The 17,758-nt window shown below is 46.4% G+C and overlaps 2 protein-coding genes across 4 annotated transcripts; both read right to left on the bottom strand.

Moving 5' to 3' along the window:
* Positions 1-11: 11 nt before the first annotated feature.
* Positions 12-932, bottom strand: LOC308623678 (kelch-like protein 12). The gene has a single exon (XM_081246278.1). It carries the CDS (start codon positions 795-797, stop codon positions 27-29), a length of 771 nt encoding a protein of 256 aa, XP_081102404.1. The 5' UTR covers positions 798-932; the 3' UTR covers positions 12-26.
* Positions 933-1,495: 563 nt separating this feature from the next.
* Positions 1,496-15,947, bottom strand: LOC308624398 (butyrophilin subfamily 3 member A1-like). 3 transcript variants are annotated; one of them, XM_081247568.1, is made up of 11 exons: positions 15,814-15,947; positions 14,659-14,842; positions 11,022-11,111; positions 10,437-10,784; positions 8,743-9,024; positions 6,234-6,434; positions 6,033-6,053; positions 5,919-5,945; positions 5,478-5,504; positions 5,003-5,029; positions 1,496-3,269 (listed from the first exon to the last, which is right to left on the bottom strand). In XM_081247568.1, exons 2-11 carry the CDS (start codon positions 14,807-14,809, stop codon positions 2,566-2,568), a joined length of 1,878 nt encoding a protein of 625 aa, XP_081103694.1. In that variant the 5' UTR covers positions 14,810-14,842; positions 15,814-15,947; the 3' UTR covers positions 1,496-2,565. The 3 variants fall into 3 exon arrangements, with proteins under 3 accessions (XP_081103694.1, XP_081103692.1, XP_081103693.1); XM_081247566.1 differs by having other exon boundaries at positions 14,644-14,842; XM_081247567.1 differs by having other exon boundaries at positions 14,644-14,839; positions 15,814-15,939.
* Between the last annotated feature and the right edge of the window lie 1,811 nt (positions 15,948-17,758).

Below are 17,758 nucleotides of genomic sequence, written 5' to 3' on the forward strand. Positions count from 1 at the left end.
CTCCTCTGAGGTGACCAGTTCTGGGTTCACGACACGAAGCTACAAGAGACGCCCACAGCCCTGGGTCCTGTGTGGCTCACCTCGGCATCTATGACATCCGTGATGTACCTGGGCGTCAGCAGGGGCATACGGACGTACTGCAGCAGGTCCGGCAGAGACTCTTCCCGCCCCTCCCTGGCGTGCTTCACCCAGTTGATGACGGCCTCGAAGACGGGCTCTTCAGAATCCACCTGGATCTCATCACACTTGATGAGCTTTTCCACCTCTCCTTGACTGAGAAGAATGAATTCTTCATGCTGCACCACTTCAGGAAAATGCTTCTGGCTAAAACCCTCAGCTGCTTGCATCAGATCAACACAGTTGTGAGTTTCCGCAAAGTCCCTGATACCCAGGCAGTTAGAAGGGTCCAGCTGGCTTTCCAAGAACTCGCAGCAGGCTTGCTTCACGCCTTTCAGCTGAAGCAGGCAGGCTGCAGGGAGCAGTTCCTGGACATTCTCCACCGTCACGTGCACGGTCTCCGTGTACACAAAGTCCAACAGGATTTCCATGGTCGAGGCAGTTAAACCCTGGATATCTACATACGGTTTCCCCTTCTCTGAAAGCTCACTGGTGAACATGGCACAGAAGTAATCGCTGCAGGCAGCCAACACAATCCGATGGGCAGGGAAGTCTTTCTGTTCCACTCTCAGTGTCACATCACAGAGGGTATTGCTCTTCCTGAGGGAGTTCATGGAATTGAGGATGGATTTAGCATGAGTATTTGTCATTATGTCTTTGGGGGCCATAATGCCTCCCATCAGGCAATATGGAGGGAGAATGAAAGGGATCCTTGGATTCTGCGCTCCGGCCCGTGGGCTGGGCGCGGGGCAAGCGGGCAGCCTGGGAAGAACCCAAGCGCCGCCGCCCTGACCCGGAGGCTCCGGCGCGGTCCCGGAGGCTCCGGCGCGGTCCCGGCGGCCGCTACATAAATTCTTAAAAGTGGAAAAAGGCAGGAGAGTCAAAGAGATTCAGTGGAAGAAGAACCAGGGTGGATTCAAAGACTGAGAGGGATTCAATCTGCCATCACTGCTTTGAAGCTGGAGGAAGAGGACCACGAGCTGAGGAACGTGGCAGCCTCCAGAAACTGGCAGTAGCCCTCAGCTGACAGCCAGCAGGAAATGACAGCCTCAGTCCTACAACTGCAAGAAACTAAATTCTGCCAACAATCTGAATGAGCAAGGAAACAGATTCTTCCCAAGAGCCTCCAGAAAGGAATGCAGCCTGCAGACACCTTGATTTTAGCCCACTGAGACCCATGTTGGACTTCTGACCTACAAAACTGTGAGATAATAAATTTATTTTGTTTTAGGTCACAAAATTTATGGTAATTTATTATGGCAGCAATAGAAAACTAATACAATAAGGACTTTGTGAAAATGTTGCAGTGAGGTAAATTGTGAAACTGTGGTGAGTAAACTGTAGGGGCTTAAAATCTAGAAAATGCTCAGTTGAAGAGTGAAGATTATTAACACATTTATTTAACAAAGGTAACTTGACAACCACATGCCCGGTAGAGGGGATACACTGGTGAACAAAATAGTGATGATAATGAAGAGTAACTTCTGCCCGGTACCCATCAGCTGCAAGGAACATCCGTTAACATCAGTAACTGATCAGGCGTGGAAATATCCCTTTCCTGGAGATGGACTCTACAGTGTGATCAAAATACTGCTAAAGTTCATCTAGCTTCATTCCTCACAAATTCTTGTTCCACAGTCAGTCTTTAGGTATTAAGTTAGGCTTTCTAGAAACCTTAAACGTAGGAGGACTGCTTCTGGCTCCACAATTACCTATCACATTGGCCGGGGTAATCGGGGTGGAGAGGGGGTGGGGGGGTGGTGGTACTCATGCCCTTTAGTAGTTAAGATTTTGGCCTTTAGTTCCTTTGCAGTCCTGTGTGATGCAGTCACTGTGAATTCATTCTCTGGACTAACTCACCGGCAGAGCCAATCCAGCGATGCGCTGGACCTATGGCTCTGACTGTTGACCTTGAAGGAACCCAGTGGGCTGTGGCCTCCATAGACACCTACAGTGATCCTTACCCTGGGTGCCCTGGGAAGGGACACTCAGGGCTGCACATGGTCCCTTCCCCACAGGGGCAATCGGGCTGGAAAACAGGCTAGGGGGTAGAGGGTGGGTGGAGGCGGGGGACAGGGGCCAAACATCCCCCGGCAGCACAAACTGATGAATTATATAAGTCGCTTAACTCGGCCCTACCTCAGTTTCCACACTTGTGCAATGAGGCTATATCACAGGGTTGCTGTGAGGATTAAAGGAATACATTTATTGAAAGCTTTGACACAACCCCCAGTACACTTACGTCATCCGTAAATGTTTTATATTCAAATCCCAGCTGTCATTTACTAGCTGAGTGACCTTTAGGAAGTGAATTCACTTTTCTCCACCCTGGTTTCTTTCTCCATATAAAGAAGACAATAAAGCGGTATCAAACTCAACTGTCCATATGGAATAAATAATTGTATTAATATTAGTTAAGTGCTTCACACAGTGTATGTCTTCGGTATTTTATGGTTGTGATTTGTTGCTGTTAGGGAAGAGGCCCTCAGCTTCAGGCTGGGCAGGGAGAAGCAAGGATGTTACTTCAGCCTGAGGCTCCCCATTCTCATCAGCTGAGCCCAGGGCCACTGGGGTCTCCAGAGAAAGGTCAGGCTCTAGGTCAGGAACACCGGAACTCCCCACTCCTGTCAATGCTGGGCAAATGGTCAAGGCAGTGGGCTCCAAGGTCAAAATCCTGAAAACAGGCCACAGAGGCCCAGAAAAGGAGGTGTGCGGGAAGGTGTACACATGAGATCCATCTGCGGCGTTGTAGAAGGAGACCTCACCCGTCTCATAGTCCAGGAAAATCCCCACTTTTTGAGGAGGGTTGGCAACTGTCAGTTTGGTCCGGGGGTCAGTGAGAGCCCGATAGTCATTCCCATCAGACAGCCCCATAGTCCAGAAGCCGTTCTCAGGTGTCATTTTAATCCAACATTTCCTCTCCACGTTCTCCCTGCACACCCCGACGTGCCACTCCTTCCTGTCCCCAACCTCTACCTCCCAGTAATGTCTCCCTGACGTGAAGCTCTTGCAGCCAAGCACACAGTAATGCCAATCAAATCTCTCGGGGTTGTCTGGCAGATTCTGTCGTTCGTCTGCTCGCTGCAAGCTCCTCTGGTCATCAGAAACAAGCAGGATGGGGTTTGCTGTGTTCGGATCCAATATCACATCCGCTGCAGAAAGTTTGGGGATGGGGTCATGGGTCAGCCATTGTTCCTGGATCTCAGAGCCTCAGCCCTCAAGGCCTGGGTCTGGTTGAGGAAGCCCAAGTCCAGAGCTGGGTGTCCCCAACCTGCCCTGAATGTGACCCCCTTAGCAATACCAATAGAAAGCCATCAGAGGTCTTAAGTTCAGTGGGAAAGAGGAGGGTGATGAGGGTCAGGGTCTTCTTAACTGACACCTGGAGCTGGCTCTTTCCTTGTACCTTTATCCTGTTTCCCTCCCCGAAATGACTCTGCCCACCTGTGCTTCATAGGCACATAGGTTTAAATTTCAATCCTTGCGCCACCACTCATGAACTGAATGTCTTTTCCTTTTCTCTTTTCCCATAGACTTAAGCTATATAATATCTTTAAGCCTCAACTTTCTTAACTGAAAAATGGGGATAAAAATACTAATCTCTGGGGTAGGAAGACAACACATGTTGTGTATTTGGCTCAGGGCTGGGCATGGAGGAAGTGGCCTGATCTTATAAAAGCTGCCAGGCCTTCTCTGTGCTAAGGGCCATGTTGGGGTCCCAGACCCACTCTCCATCTTGCTCCACCTCTCCTGGGCCCCGGGAATCTGTCCTCTATGGACGGTGTCACTGGGTTCTCTTGCCTCTGGTCACCTGCTGGATTTGGCCAATGGGAGGTACTAGCTGAAGACTGGAAGGAGAAGGAAGCAAGGCACAGCATTTATTTTTCCCCCTTTCTTCCCTGCCAGCTTCAGATGGTGATGCTCTAACAAAAGGATGACTTTTCTCAGGCAGCCCTCTCCTTGAGCTATAGCTTCCTCTGGGCTGCACCCTCTCCCTATCTCTTCAGGCCCAGGGGTGGTGACAGCTCCCCACTGTTGTGAGTCCTGGGGGATGGACTGTTCCTTTGTCGGCTTCCCTTTACTCTCTTTTTTGCCTTTGTAAATAGTTCCTTCTTTAAACCCTCTTCAACCACCCATTTTGAATGTACCATCTCTTTCTTGCTGTTTTTTTGACCAAATACACATTCATGAGCTCATTTACTCTTTACCTCAGCTCTCACATAAATAGGAATTACAATCATCATCTAAAATGGAGGAGACTGAAGCTCAAAACATCAAGGAACTTGAGGACACACAGCGGCAGGAGGTGGCATACGGAGCCTGGGAAAGGACAAGACCTCTTTTTTTTTTTGCAGTACGCGGGCCTCTCACTGTTGTGGCCTCTCCCGTTGTGGAGCACAGGCTCCGGATGCGCAGGCTCAGCGGCCATGGCTCACGGGCCCAGCCGCTCCGCGGCATGTGGGATCTTCCCAGACCGGGGCACGAAACCGTGTCCCCTGAATCGGCAGGCGGACTCTCAACCACTGCGCCACCAGGGAAGCCCAGGACAAGATCTTTGAGCATTGCTTTCTCTCCTTGGTCACGTTGCATCCTCGCTCTCCCTGTAGTATTAGTTCACTCTGTCTGTCCTTCCCCTCAGCTCCACCTTTGATGCCTCTTCCTTCCCATAAAGGTCTATGGAAGCCCAGGAGAGCAATTCTCCCTGGTTCTCTGGGCTCTCAGTGGGAGGGCATGGGAGATGGGCACAGCCTTGAGATCGAGACCTCAAGCCATCTGCCCGGAACTCTCCCAGTCATGGGGACTTGTCCCAGAATCTCAAGACTTGGAGAAGAAAAAGGGAATATGGTCCTTTGGGTTGTTGTCCTAGGGGACATAGTGATTCACTCACCAGCTTGGAAGAGGGCCTTCTTCCACTCTGAAAGAAAGGAGACACAATAAGAAAAGGTCATTAATTCTGATCTTTCCCTTACCCATTCTCCTCAACAAGACTTTTCTGTGTCCCTTCAGTCTTTTCCAGTATCCAGCTTCCTTCCTCTACAGCTCTGACAGATTAGGCATAAAAGGTCTCAAAAATGGTGGACTTCCTCATCATGCTGGGGCTGCAGGTGACATGGTCAGGCTACAGTAGGCTGTGTGCTTGTGTGCCAGCAGGGTGGGGAGTGGCTGAAAGTGCCCAGATGCTGTATCTGAAGGGCCTCTCTGAGGCTGCAGAAAAGCAGGGGTGGTATTCCCCACAGAAAATGAGCCTCTTGGTTAGATCTGAGTATTCCTACTGGGAATGCCAATGGGTCACACAGCAGGGAAAAAGTTTGAATGCTTATATACATGTGCCAGGAAACTCAGAGGACATCCAGGTCACTCACCAGGATAGGCCTGAGACTTCTCCCCACCTACAAGGGAAGAAAGGCAGAGATGTCAACTGAACTCTGTCATTTCGGAGTCATTTCCTTTCTCCTCCTTTTGCACCCATCTCTCCTTGTTTTTGACCGCCTACCCTTCCTACTTCCTCCCTCTGCCTGTTCAACTCTCTCCTCCCCTCTCTTCCTTACGGGGGCGGGGGGGAGGGGGAATGAAGGCCCCTTTCTCCATTAAAAAAACAAACAAAACACTCATGATTCTCTCCTCCTTTCTCCCCAACAACCACTTCCCCCCAATCAGCCTCCCGTATTTCTTTTCTTGGGAAAAAGGATCCAGAACATTCCTTCAGCCCAGGGCAGAGTTAGGGGCTGAGGAAACCGGCTGGAAAATACTCAGGCAGAGAAAGTCTTGGATGAGAATTCGGAGAAAATGTCAGAGCCACTCACGAGCCATGTACTGGATCTTTCTCCACTCTGCAATGGAAGAAGGTGATGAGTCATTAAGAGGCCCAGCGGGGGATAGGAAGGTGAGCTTGAGTCCCCCAGGGCATCAGAACTTACTGAGTTCATACTCGAGTGTCTCTGGAAAAGAAGCAGAAAAAAAAAAAGTACTGTTATGGGGATGGAAGGAGGAGGACCTCTAGAATATACACCTTAAAAATGACCTAGTGCCGGGTTGGGTGTATGGGATAGGGATGCGGAGAGGTAGTCCGGCTCCCTCCTGTAGGCACAGGCCTTAGATTCCCTCTCGGGGTCAGATACCTTTTATTCTTTGTTCCTGCTCTTTTTCTGCCCTTGCTGTTTCTCTTTCCTCTTCTGCTTTCTCTTTCTCCATGAATAGAGCCAACTTTTCTTTCCTCTGTAGCCACAGGATGTAACCAGCCCCTGCGAGGAGCAGCAGACAGACAGGCAGCGTCCCCGCGAAGACAGCGATCCAGCGCTGGGCCCTCCTGAAGAATGGATCTGCAATGGCATCCAGTCTTAGCCTCTCACCCTCAGGACAGGGATCATGGAGTTCATCTCCTGCCGTCAAATGATCTTTCTCTTCCTAAGTTCTCAGAGAACTTTAGGGAAGACTGCAGTAAACCCTAGTAAGGGTTTATAGTTACAGCAATAGCAAATACCATTACTTGTCTTGAAAGGTCTGCCTCTCACATGTAAATGTGATACCTGGGCATCGCAATCAAGATTTTTCTAATTAAAATTTACAATAGGTTATATTCACTTGGTTCAAATATCAAATAAAAAAACATAAAACATCACCCAAGTCTCCTATTCACTTTCTCTGCCCGCCTCCTTTTATTAGATTCATTTAATCAGCCTAGTGTGGTGACTAAGAATGTGCACTTGGGAGCTGGGAGGCCTGGGTTCAAATTCTGATTCCTCCATCTGACTAGCAGTGTGACCTTGGGCTAATTACTTAACCATTCTATTCCAGGTGTCCTGATCTGTAAAACGGGGGCGATAATAAAATTAATAATAATAATAATAATAGAATAATAAAACCTAACTCATAAGGTTAGAGCATTAAATTAATGTTTATAAAGCATTATAAACACATAGTGAGTGCTATCCAAGAGTATATTAAATTTAAAAATATAAATGTATTCTTATTTTTTCTCATTTACTCCAGAGATAACATTCTGTATAAACTGCTCTGTGTCTTGCTTGTTCTGTTCACACTGTCTCTTGCAAATCTTTCCATATTACTACAGACAGAGTGCCTGTGTTTCCTTTCAGAGCTGGGCAATATTCCATTGCATAAAAATCCCCCATTAATGGATATTTGCATAGTCGCTAACTTTTTGCTCTTATAATTAATGCTATAAGAAATAACTTTTTACATGGGTAGTTTTCTACACATGCAAGCATATCTGTCAGATAAATTCCTAGAAGTGGGATTTTGGATCAATAAGTAGGTAGTTTGGATATATATTGCTATATTGCCCCCAATAGCAATTGTGCCAATTCATACCAAAAATATATCAAATTATGTATACCAAAAAATGTCTAAGAGTGACTGTCTCTCCACAATCCTACCATCAGAATGTTTTATCAACAGCAATGTTTTTTTTTTTTTTTTTTTTTTTTTTTTTTTTTTTTTTTTTTTTTTCTTTTTGCGGTATGCGGGCCTCTCACTGTTGTGGCCTCTCCCGTTGCGGAGCACAGGCTCCGGATGCGCAGGCCCAGCGGCCATGGCTCACGGGCCCAGCCACTCCGCGGCATATGGGATCCTCCCAGACCGGGGCACGAACCCGTATCCCCTGCATCGGCAGGCGGACTCTCAACCACTGCGCCACCAGGGAGGCCCCAACAGCAATGTTTTGTTTTGTTTTATCTTGTTGCCAGTCTCACAAGTGGAAAATGTTTTAATATAAATTTCTCTTATTGAGTGAGGTTGGACACTCTTTCATACGTCATTCCTTTTCTGTGAACGAATAATTCATATCCTTTGCTTTTTTTCTACTGGTTTGTTTCATATTTTAAGGAGGTTAGTGCTTTCTCTAAATTATGAGTTGCACATATTCCTCCTGCCCCCATTTTGTCATTTGTCTTTGCTTAAGGATTTGATCTTTACCGCTTCTCCCCCAATTCCCATTGCCTGTCACAGTTTCTGGCACATAGGAAATGCTCAGTCAATACTTGTGACATTATAACAGGGAAAAAGAAACATCCCTGGAGCAAGAAGACGCCTCTGGAAACCTGCTCAGTGCCTCGTTTTCACTGCAAAGTCAGCACAGAGAATCACACGTCCTCCTTCTTTCTTTTCTTTGTTTTCTTTTTAAAATTCATTTTTATTTCATTTTATTTATTTTTATACTTTTTTTTTTTTTTTTTTTTTTGTGGTACACGGGCCTCTCACTGTTGTGGTCTCTGCCCTTGCGGAGCACAGGCTCTGGACGCGCAGGCTCAGCGGCCATGGCTCACGGGCCTAGCTGCTCTGCGGCATGTGGGATCTTCCCAGACCGGGGCACGAACCCGTGTCCCCTGCATCGGCAGGCGGACTCTCAACCACTGCGCCACCAGGGAAGCCCTACTTTTTTCTTTTTAATATGGCTATGCTACGTTTCAATTGGTTAATGTTTAAAGTGTCATTTTTTCTAATTTTCTATAGCTTAAATTTTACATATGCCTCTTTTAAGGTGCAGTTAATGGAATTTTAAAAACTGAAGTATAACTGACTTATAATATCATGATAGTTCCAGGTGTTCACACTTTCTTCTTCCAATAGCCACAGCTCAATACACCTGGGGCTAAGCAGGGTACTGACCTGCAATGGAAATCTGGGCTGTCTTTTCCTGGTTGAGGAGGGGATTTCTGATGATACAGGACACCCCTTCTCCAGAGCTGCTTTTCACCACTAGAGATGATGTGACCGCATACAGGCCTGCCCCATCTGTAGCTGGAGGTGCTGCCACAGCTGGCGTGTTCTGGCCCTTGGCATCTCTCCACTGTATTTGGGGCTGGGGATACCAGCCAGTGGATGTGCACCCCAGGTGGATCCCTCCGTCCTCATGGCCCTTCATTTCAATGTGAAGATCCGAACCCAGAGCTGTGGAAGGGACAAACGAGCCTCAATTCTTGGGAGCCTCCAGTGCCAGTGAGGGTCTCAGCAGGAACTGGATAGCACACCCACGTTAGAAAATTAAAGTAGGGTTTCATTAAAAAGCTGTTTACAAAAAGGTGGTCATTAATGAGGAGAAAACTATATGGGGTAGAGCAATACCCCAGGGCCAGGAACAGTAGAGCTGTTACCACCCACCCCTAAACCTAAAGGTAGGTGGAGAGGAAGCCGTTTTGAAGACCTAAAAGGAGAGAGTCATGTAGAGAGGACTTTCATAAGAGGAGCTGTGGCCTTTGGGAAGAGCATGCAGCCAGCTAAAGGTGGCCCTGCAGGGAGAAAGCCAGGGGCATAAGTACCCGGACTTCTCTCCTCCTTCCCTCCTCTATCTTCAGCTATGGCTCCCCATTGGCCAAACTCAGCCAGAAGCCACAGTGCAAGAGAATGCTCTGAGAAAGAGAAATGCAACCTTTGACATTGGACATGGGCCTGGTCTTGGTGTTCTCCTGGGGAACACAAGCCATTTCATGGAATGTCAGCATCAGAGGGCCCTTTGTCACTATGACGGGTCAAGACAAAAACAAGACCAACAACAATCATGTTTGAACTTAGAGAAAAACACGAACACTGTCCAAAACACAACAAAGACCAAACATCCTCCTGTCCTGGCTGTGAGTGACGATGCTCCTTTACCAGTCCCAGCTTTAGCTTCACTCTAGTCTTCCTCCTGGGTAAGATTTATGATGATACCCACCCACAGAATTACACGGCCCCTCCTCCCTGACAGCATCCAATCCAGAGCAAAGCCTACTTCCATAAACGCTGCCCCAAATCCCCTAACAGAAGCCCAAAGTCTGTACCAAGTCTTCTCTAACAGCCTCTTCCTGAGACCCCCAGTTCCCACATGGCATGGACTCCCCCTCCTGCAACAAGGATTAAAGTCAACTGGTACAACTGCAGAGGTGTTCCTGGGAACTCGGGTTGGAGAACAGTGGCTGTACAAACGCTGTCCCTACAGCTCAGCCTCCCAGGGCTCACAGCAGGGTGTACCAGGAGGGGCGCCAGAAGCCACAGGGAATGCAACTGAACCCAAACCACTGTGCACCATCTCTGAAGAGATGTTTTCTCATCCTTCTCACCCCCGACCTTCCACTTCCCAGCTTAGACCCTGGCGACCAGCAGGAGGGAATTCTCTACTTGATATGATAGGGTACAGGAGGGAGTCTTCCTGGAGGAAGACCTGCATCTTTCCCAAGGGCCTCAGAGAAACAAAGTTGGAAGGCAGCGGAGGCAGTTCCTGGTGATCAACCAGGAGCTCTGCGAGGTGGATTTGGAGCATGAGCTCTGTGTCTGCCCCCAGGCCCCACAGAGGAATGAGCTCAGAACAAAACCCGGAGGCTCACCTGCAACTTTCAGCTCCACCAAGGCTTTTTCGTAGAAGTTTCCATCTTGGAAATAACACAGGTAGTTTCCACTGTCAGAGGCTCTGACGCTGTGGATTCGGAGAGCAGCCTTCCCTGCAGTGATGCCATCTCTTAAAAACTCAGTTCTCCCTCGATACTCTGCTGTCTGTCTGTCTTGTATTTCCTTGCCATGTGCATACATGAAAACTACCTGCCTGAGGCTGGATCTCACCCACTTCAGTTCCATGTTCTCTGCGCTCATCTTCAGGGACAGGTGACAGGGCAGCTCAGCGTCTTCACCCACCATGGCCAGGATGGGCCCAGGGGGTCCAATCACAGCAAACTGAGCTGGTCAGCCAAAGGGGGAAACTCCATGAGAGGGAGTTGGGGCCATGATGGTAAGGGGGTGTCTCAGGCAGAAAAACCTAGAGAGGAACAGGATCCTGACAGAAGGACATTTGTCTTAATGGCTTGTGTACTTTCAGTTTGTGATGGGACTTCCAGGAATGAACGGTCAAAGGTTCTGACTGGGCGCTAACAGGTAACTGTCTGCTTCCGATACATAAAAGCAGCATCGTTCCCTACCTGAGCAAGAGGTGAGCAGCTGGACCAAGATGATGCAGACAAGGAGGTGGGGCAGAGGGAAATCTAGGGACGGCGCCATTTTCATCTGTGCTGCAAATAGAGAGAGGCAAGAAGGAGTCAGGCAGAAATACGGCCTGGAAGAAGATGGATAATTCTGCGTGGAATTCTGAGGTTTCCACCCAGAATTCTCCACCTCAACAGGGCCAACTCAGGGCGAAACACAGTATCACTAGTGTGATGACCCAAGATCTTCCTCTGCCAAAATGTCTGCTTGGGAGTCTCTTCACCTTTGCATTCCAATATGGAAAATCTCCCATAAAAGTATGTATGTTGGGGCTTCCCTGGTGGCGCAGTGGTTGAGAGCCCGCCTGCCTATGCAGGGGACACGGGTTCGTGCCCCGGTCCGTGAAGATCCCACATGCCGCGGAGCGGCTGGGCCCGTGAGCCATGGCCGCTGAGCCTGCGTGTCCGAAGCCTGTGCTCCGCAACGGGAGAGGCCACAACAGTGAGAGGCCCGCGTACCGAAAAAAAAAAAAAAAAAAAGTATGTATGTTAAGTGTACAGACAGTAACCCTAACCCATCAGGAAATCCTCAGCTCTGCTGTCTGAACATCTTCAGAATCTTTACCCTTGCCCACACTTCCCCAGCTACACCAGGTCCAAGCCTCCACCATCACACTCTGATTAATACGGGACCCTCCTCTCTGGGTCCCCTGATTCTGCTTGTATCCCCTACAGTCTCAACACAACATCCAGAACATTCCTTGAGTCACATCCTGTCACTCCTCTGCTCAGCACTTTCCAGTGGCTCCCATTTCACTCAGAGTAAATGCTGAGGTCCTTCCAGTGGCCGGCATGGACCTCCAGGACCTGCACTCCTCATTTCATCTCCCCTACTCTCCCTGTCTCTGCTCGGCCACACTGCCCTTCCTGCTGCTCCTTGAACAGGACATGACAGAGGACTCGACCTCAACTCTTCCCTCTACCTGGAACCCTCTTCTCTGCATATTCACAAGCTCACTCTCTTGCCTCCTTCAAGTCTTTCCTTTAAAGTCAGTTCCTCTATGGGAACTTCTCTGACCACAGAATTATGGCAAACTGCTCCCATCCCCCTGAATCTGCTCTCTTTTTCCCATTGAATTTTCACCAGTGAACATTTCATACATTTATCGTCTGTCTCCACCTGCTAGAATGTAAGCTCCACAAAATAATGATATTGGTCTGTTTTGTTTCCTGATGTGTAAGAAGCCCGTAGCATGGTGGTGGTTCACATGGAAACCTCAGTAAATATTTGTTGAATGAGTGAATGGATGAGGGGTTACATATTAAACCATCAATACTCACTAGCATTTTCGTTCACTTTTGATGATCAGATTAGTTGGTGGTCATCCAACTAATGGATGGAGAGGAGGGGAGGTAGAGAATTTATGAGGATAAGTGTTTTTCTCCATAATGACAGTGCTCTTTTGGTCTGGCTTAGAGAGCAGAGCTTGGCCTCTTTTGGTCCCACTGGGCCTTGACTATATTAATGTGTTTGTTCCTATTTTTCAATAAAGTGGTTTCAAGGAGCAAGCCTGTCCTGGACATGCAAGTGTTGCAACTTGATGTGCCTTAGTGCACTCCTTTCACAATTGTTCTGGGAATTCCCTGGCGGTCCAGTGGTTAGTACTCTGCGCTTTCACTGCTGGGTTCAATCCCTGGTTGGGGAGCTAATCCCATGCGTGGCCCCCCAAAAATTGTTCTTTGGGGGAGAAACATCTGTTCTTTGGGGGAGAAACATTTCTGGAAAGGAAATGATTCCTTTCCTTTCTTCCCTTTGCTCATGTGCTCACCAACGCTCCTCGGCAGATGGCCTGCCTCTGGGCTCACCATCAATGGATAATTTTCCTATCTTGGTCTTTGCACTGCTAGAGAAGTGCCTTTTAGGGCTGGAGATGTATGTGCTAGCACTTGCACAGAGGGGCAAATATGTCAACCGAGAAGCACACAGCAGCCCAACCCAGCTCACGCCTCTATGCAGTGCTGGCGTTCTTCCAGCTCAGAGGCAGGGCCCCTGCAATTCCCCAGTCCCAGACCAGTGTTTCCAAATATATCTTGGCTCAGAAAAGCACCTTTACCTCCTTTTAGGCATGGTCTGTGGCAGCACTGTGAACTTTTGTGTTAAGGGAAGTGTGTGGCCCTTGCCGACTAGCCAGGCTTGATTCTAGCTGGAGTTCTAACTCGGCTTCCATTCCAGCCACCCCAGAGTTGGCTGCGTCCCTAAATAGTAGAGACCCTGAGGGTCGGCCTAGGTGGGTTACTCCAAGACAGTACTGAGAACTCCAGAAGTAGCCCCCTCCCTTCTCCCATCATGTATTCTTTCCTTCCCTGAAAATGTCAGATGGGATGGTGTGCCGACAAATGACTCAGGGTGTGCCCGTCTGCGGAGCAACACCGCTGTCTCCTCTAGGCCCCAACCCATGGCCATCACCAAGTTCAAATCACTCTTCCATCAGACTCTGGTCAAGATCCTGGCAGATTCTCTGGGTCACCCAGAGGCTGAACCTACCATTTCTTCTTTTTTTTTTTTTTTTAAATTTTGGCCAAGCTGCGCAGTTTACAGTATCTCAGTTCCCCGACCAGGGACTGAATCCAGGCCACTGCAGTGAAAGTGCCAAAACCTAACCACTGGACCGCCAGGGAACTCTTATGAACCTACCACTTCTTAATCCCAAGGCAAGTGAATGGGAGAGTTAGGAATAAGACCAGGTCTCACCCGTGTGTTTTCATTCATTCAACAAATGTTTATTGAGCACTCACTGTGTGCCAGGCCCACTACAGGTTAGGTGTTGGAAATAAAAAGGGTGTGGGAAGTAAGTAATGGCACGATGATTCACAAGCTTTGTGATCTCAGTCATATGACAAAACCTATTTGAACTTCAGTTACTCATGAAACATTGTGAAATAGGAACTCTAGAAAGTACATAATTGGCTCAGGAATTTCACTTCTAGATATCTGGTCCAGCAAAGCACTTCCATGGGTGCAGAGAGAATTATGTATAAGGATGACACTGAAGCATTATTTTTAAAAGTAAAAAAAAAAAAAAAGATAAACAACCTAACCAGCCACTCTAACCACTAACAGGAGACTGGTTAGTTAAATAAAGGCTCATCTGTATGAGGGAATTCAATATGGCAGTTAAGAGTGATTTACAGTCACTAACTCAGATAATGAAGATATATTAAAAAAATAGAACACTGCAGAAAAATACTAATGATTCTATTAAAAAACAAAAACAAAACTATAAATTTGTATATACATTTTTATGGGATTGCCTTAAAAGAGTTCTGAAGGGCTACATGCTAAAATGAAAATCAGAGACTGAGTGAGAGACACTTGTCCTTTGCCCCCTATACTTTGAAAATTGTTTGGATGTTTTCAATTTTAAAAGTTTTCACGTTTTACTTAACAATTAAAAATTGTTACAAATAATTATTGTGACTGTAACATATTAGTTGTTCAGAAAATACCGACTCCTGTAAATCAACTATATGTCAATAAATAAATAAATAAAAATAAAATACCAACTCTTCACACCAATTCCCCCAAAACAAACCAGCATTAGGCCCACATTCATAGTACCTGCTGCTGTGATACCTGCGCCAGGAACTGCCTTTGAGAACAAGGCCTGCAGAGGCGGGTGGGTGGGTTGAAGAGGAGCCGGGAGCAGAAATCTGTGCTGCTGGGAATTCTCTGGAGCCTGCCTGAAACCTGGATGACCCTCAGACAAAAGATTGCCTTTCACCATATCCTCTGCTCTTCAAAACTACTCTCTAAGCTGCTAGAGAGAGGACAGTATTATTATTATTATTATTATTATTATTATTATAATATAGGTAACAATTTCAGTGCTGTCCTCAGAGTGAGGAATATATTTTCACTACTTTTTTTAGGATATTTATTGGTTTTTGTTCCTGATTATAGACAACTTCAAAATGGAGAAAAATATGAAGGAATAAAATTTAAATAATCTGTGATGGTAATCATATACTTTGCTTCATGGGAATATAACTATTTCTGGAAGTATTTTGGCCATAGATATATACTAAATGCCTGAAAATTGTCAAAATTATAATTTGACCCAGAAATTCCACTTGTAGAAATTACTCCTAAAGGAAAAAAAATCAGGTATTAACACAAGCGTTCACGTTTAAAGCAGTTCATCATAAGTAAGATCTACAATAGCAAAATGTGGATACAATTTAAATCTCCAAATTCGATCCAGTTTTGTTACAATTAGAAATAAAAACTCTTTATTAAAAATATGATTCCTAATGACTATATGAAAATCCCTTTTATGATTGGACAGTGTGCTTGTATCCATTCTCCAACTCTTGTATATGTAGTTTGGTTCAGATTTTTGTAATTACAAATAATTGTGTAATGCACAGCTTTACATATAAATCTTTAAGGCACATCTCTTTTTAGAATCTCTTAGAACAAATTCCCAGAGACGACTAAGAGAGATAAGAGTCCTTTGCTCCTTTCTGACCATTACAGTAAGCTCCTAAGAACGTGCAGTTGGCAAGGTTTTTTCATTCACATGGTCTCCTTCCCTTACAGTTTCCAATTCAGGTCTTTAGCCTTTGCATTGTCCTGCTGCCTCCACCCCCTCATCCTCTGACTTCAGCGCACACAAGCACCAATCCCTTTCTCTGGATGAGGGCCTCCCTGGAGGCCCACTCTCAACTCTTCAGCCCCTCTCCCTCTAGGGCTCGTGGCCCTGGCTTTTACCCATTTTCCCACACTTACCTCTTGGCTATCCCATCTGAAAACCACAGCCCTCAGAATAAAGGTAATCAATAGAGGCTCCGTTACCTGGAAGAAAGGAAAAAGAAATATGCCTGCTCACTATGAGAAGCAGTAACAGGGTCATTCTGTGGAAGAATTAGGTTCTGGATTGGCTCAGAGGGGTGTTTCTCATCCGTTGCTGGGCAGAAGCCAGTGAAGAAGTTTAAAATGAAAACTGAAACTGAATTGCATTGTACATGGTGAAGAAAAATTCCAGCCTAATTCTCACACTGTGTCACTCTGTGTTTTCCTAATTGAACCACTTATGTATATGTATGTGTATAATCGGTCTTTCATTATATATACCTGTTTTACATCTTCTATATCATAATAGATCTATTTTATATCATAAAAGATTTACTGAGTAGAGAAATAAAAGATTTTAACATGTGAAGAGAGGAAGATGTGCATTAATTAAAATGTTTCTGTGGCTATTTGCTAACATCTGTTTGCATGTACACAGGCACATGGAGGAGGATTTATCTTTTACAACAGAGCCAAGTGAGAGTATGAACAGAAAACCAGACCCACTCCACCTTTTTTAGCACCTCTGAAATTCAGGTCTTGGATCCATTACCAAATAACATAATTTTCAGATTTCCCAAAGCAGTGTTGCCGTTGACCGATTGGCATGTTTTACACTTTTCAGAAAAATTCTTATTTGGGGTGTTGCTCAGAAGCCTCATTCACCTTCTGAGCCTTATTTGTGCTACATTTGTATTTTCTTGTGTATTTCTTTCAACTCTGCCAGCAGGATTCTGTATTTTCCGAGGTTAGATTCTGGATAGTCTGTGGATACTGTTTCTATAAGGGGTCTTTGGGACAAAGTGGTCTTACCTGTGGCCTAGAGCCTCCCAAGACAATTTATTTGCCTCTTGAGACAATGATTAAAGCTCAAAGGACTTTGATATGACTTGGCTGATGGAATTTAATTATATATTGGGCTGGCCAAAAAGTTTGTTCGGGTTTTCCTGTAAGATATTATGGAAAAATCTGGACGAAATTTTTGGCCAACTGTGTGTGTGTGTGTGTGTGTGTGTGTGTTTTCCTTTTTTTTTCCCCCCCGACCAGGGATTGAACCCGAGCTCACAGCAGTGAAAGCATGGAGTCCCAACCACTGGACCACCAGGGAATTCCCGGAATTTAATTATATTACAACAGTTTGAATTTAGGCTCTGTGGTAGAGATGGCTGGTTGTTTGTGTAAGCTCTATTTCCTGCTTTTTTTTTTTTTTTTTTAAATGTACAAAGAGCTAGCATTCTTTCTGTGGTAAGGTAGATGTCTTGGATGTCCCATTCAAGGAAGTTCACGGAGTCCTGCTTAATAAAGCCTACATACCTCGCATCCTGATGGTACACTGGCAGCCCATATTGAGGCAGTATTTCTGGATCAGGCTGTGAGGGTTTGAGCAGACACGGCAAGACAACCCTGGCCAAATTTTCTCAGATGGCTCCAGTAGAGCTGGTGGTGACCCATTTGCTTTCTCATTTCCAATGAGGCAAAAGGTCCCTGCTTCTTAGTACTCAAACCCAATTTTGGAGAGTAGTGCAATGTGCCCATCCTTATAGATAAGAGAGGCCAAGGGACTAAGTTTGAGCCAAAGATTTGCAGGCAGAAGTTGTTGGGTTATGTTTCTCAAGACAGGTCCACGATCTTCTACCTCTTTCTTTCTCTTGCCTAGAACATGGTCTTTGGAGCTGGAGTGCAATGACCAACTTGTGACCATGAGGCAACCTTGAGAATGGAAACTACCTGCTGAGAGGGCAGAGAATAAAGACAGAAGGAGGCTGGGGATGCACCTCTGAGCTGCTGGACCAGCTCTGGACAGCTGCCCTCTGAATTCATTTTACGTGAAAGGAAAATAAATCTTGTTTTATCTGAGCCAGAAGTACTTCTGGTCTCTATC

The sequence above is a fragment of the Mesoplodon bidens genome, assembly GCF_964165515.1.
Source record: "Mesoplodon bidens genome assembly, chromosome: 10".
Classification (NCBI taxonomy): domain Eukaryota; kingdom Metazoa; phylum Chordata; class Mammalia; order Artiodactyla; family Ziphiidae; genus Mesoplodon; species Mesoplodon bidens.

What these genes read in the sequence shown, in the direction of transcription:
- LOC308623678 (XM_081246278.1), bottom strand. Translation starts at nt 797, where the DNA reads ATGGGAGGCATTATGGCCCCCAAAGACATAATGACAAATACTCATGCT.
- LOC308624398 (XM_081247566.1), bottom strand. Translation starts at nt 14,809, where the DNA reads ATGGTGAAAGGCAATCTTTTGTCTGAGGGTCATCCAGGTTTCAGGCAG. An exon ending in AGCCCAGATTTCCATTGCAG is followed by an intron (nt 6,435 to 8,742) that starts GTCAGTACCCTG and finishes ATGCCATTGCAG; the next exon opens with ATCCATTCTTCAGGAGGGCC. An exon ending in GAAGGCCCTCTTCCAAGCTG is followed by an intron (nt 3,270 to 5,002) that starts GTGAGTGAATCA and finishes AACTTTCTGCAG; the next exon opens with CGGATGTGATATTGGATCCG.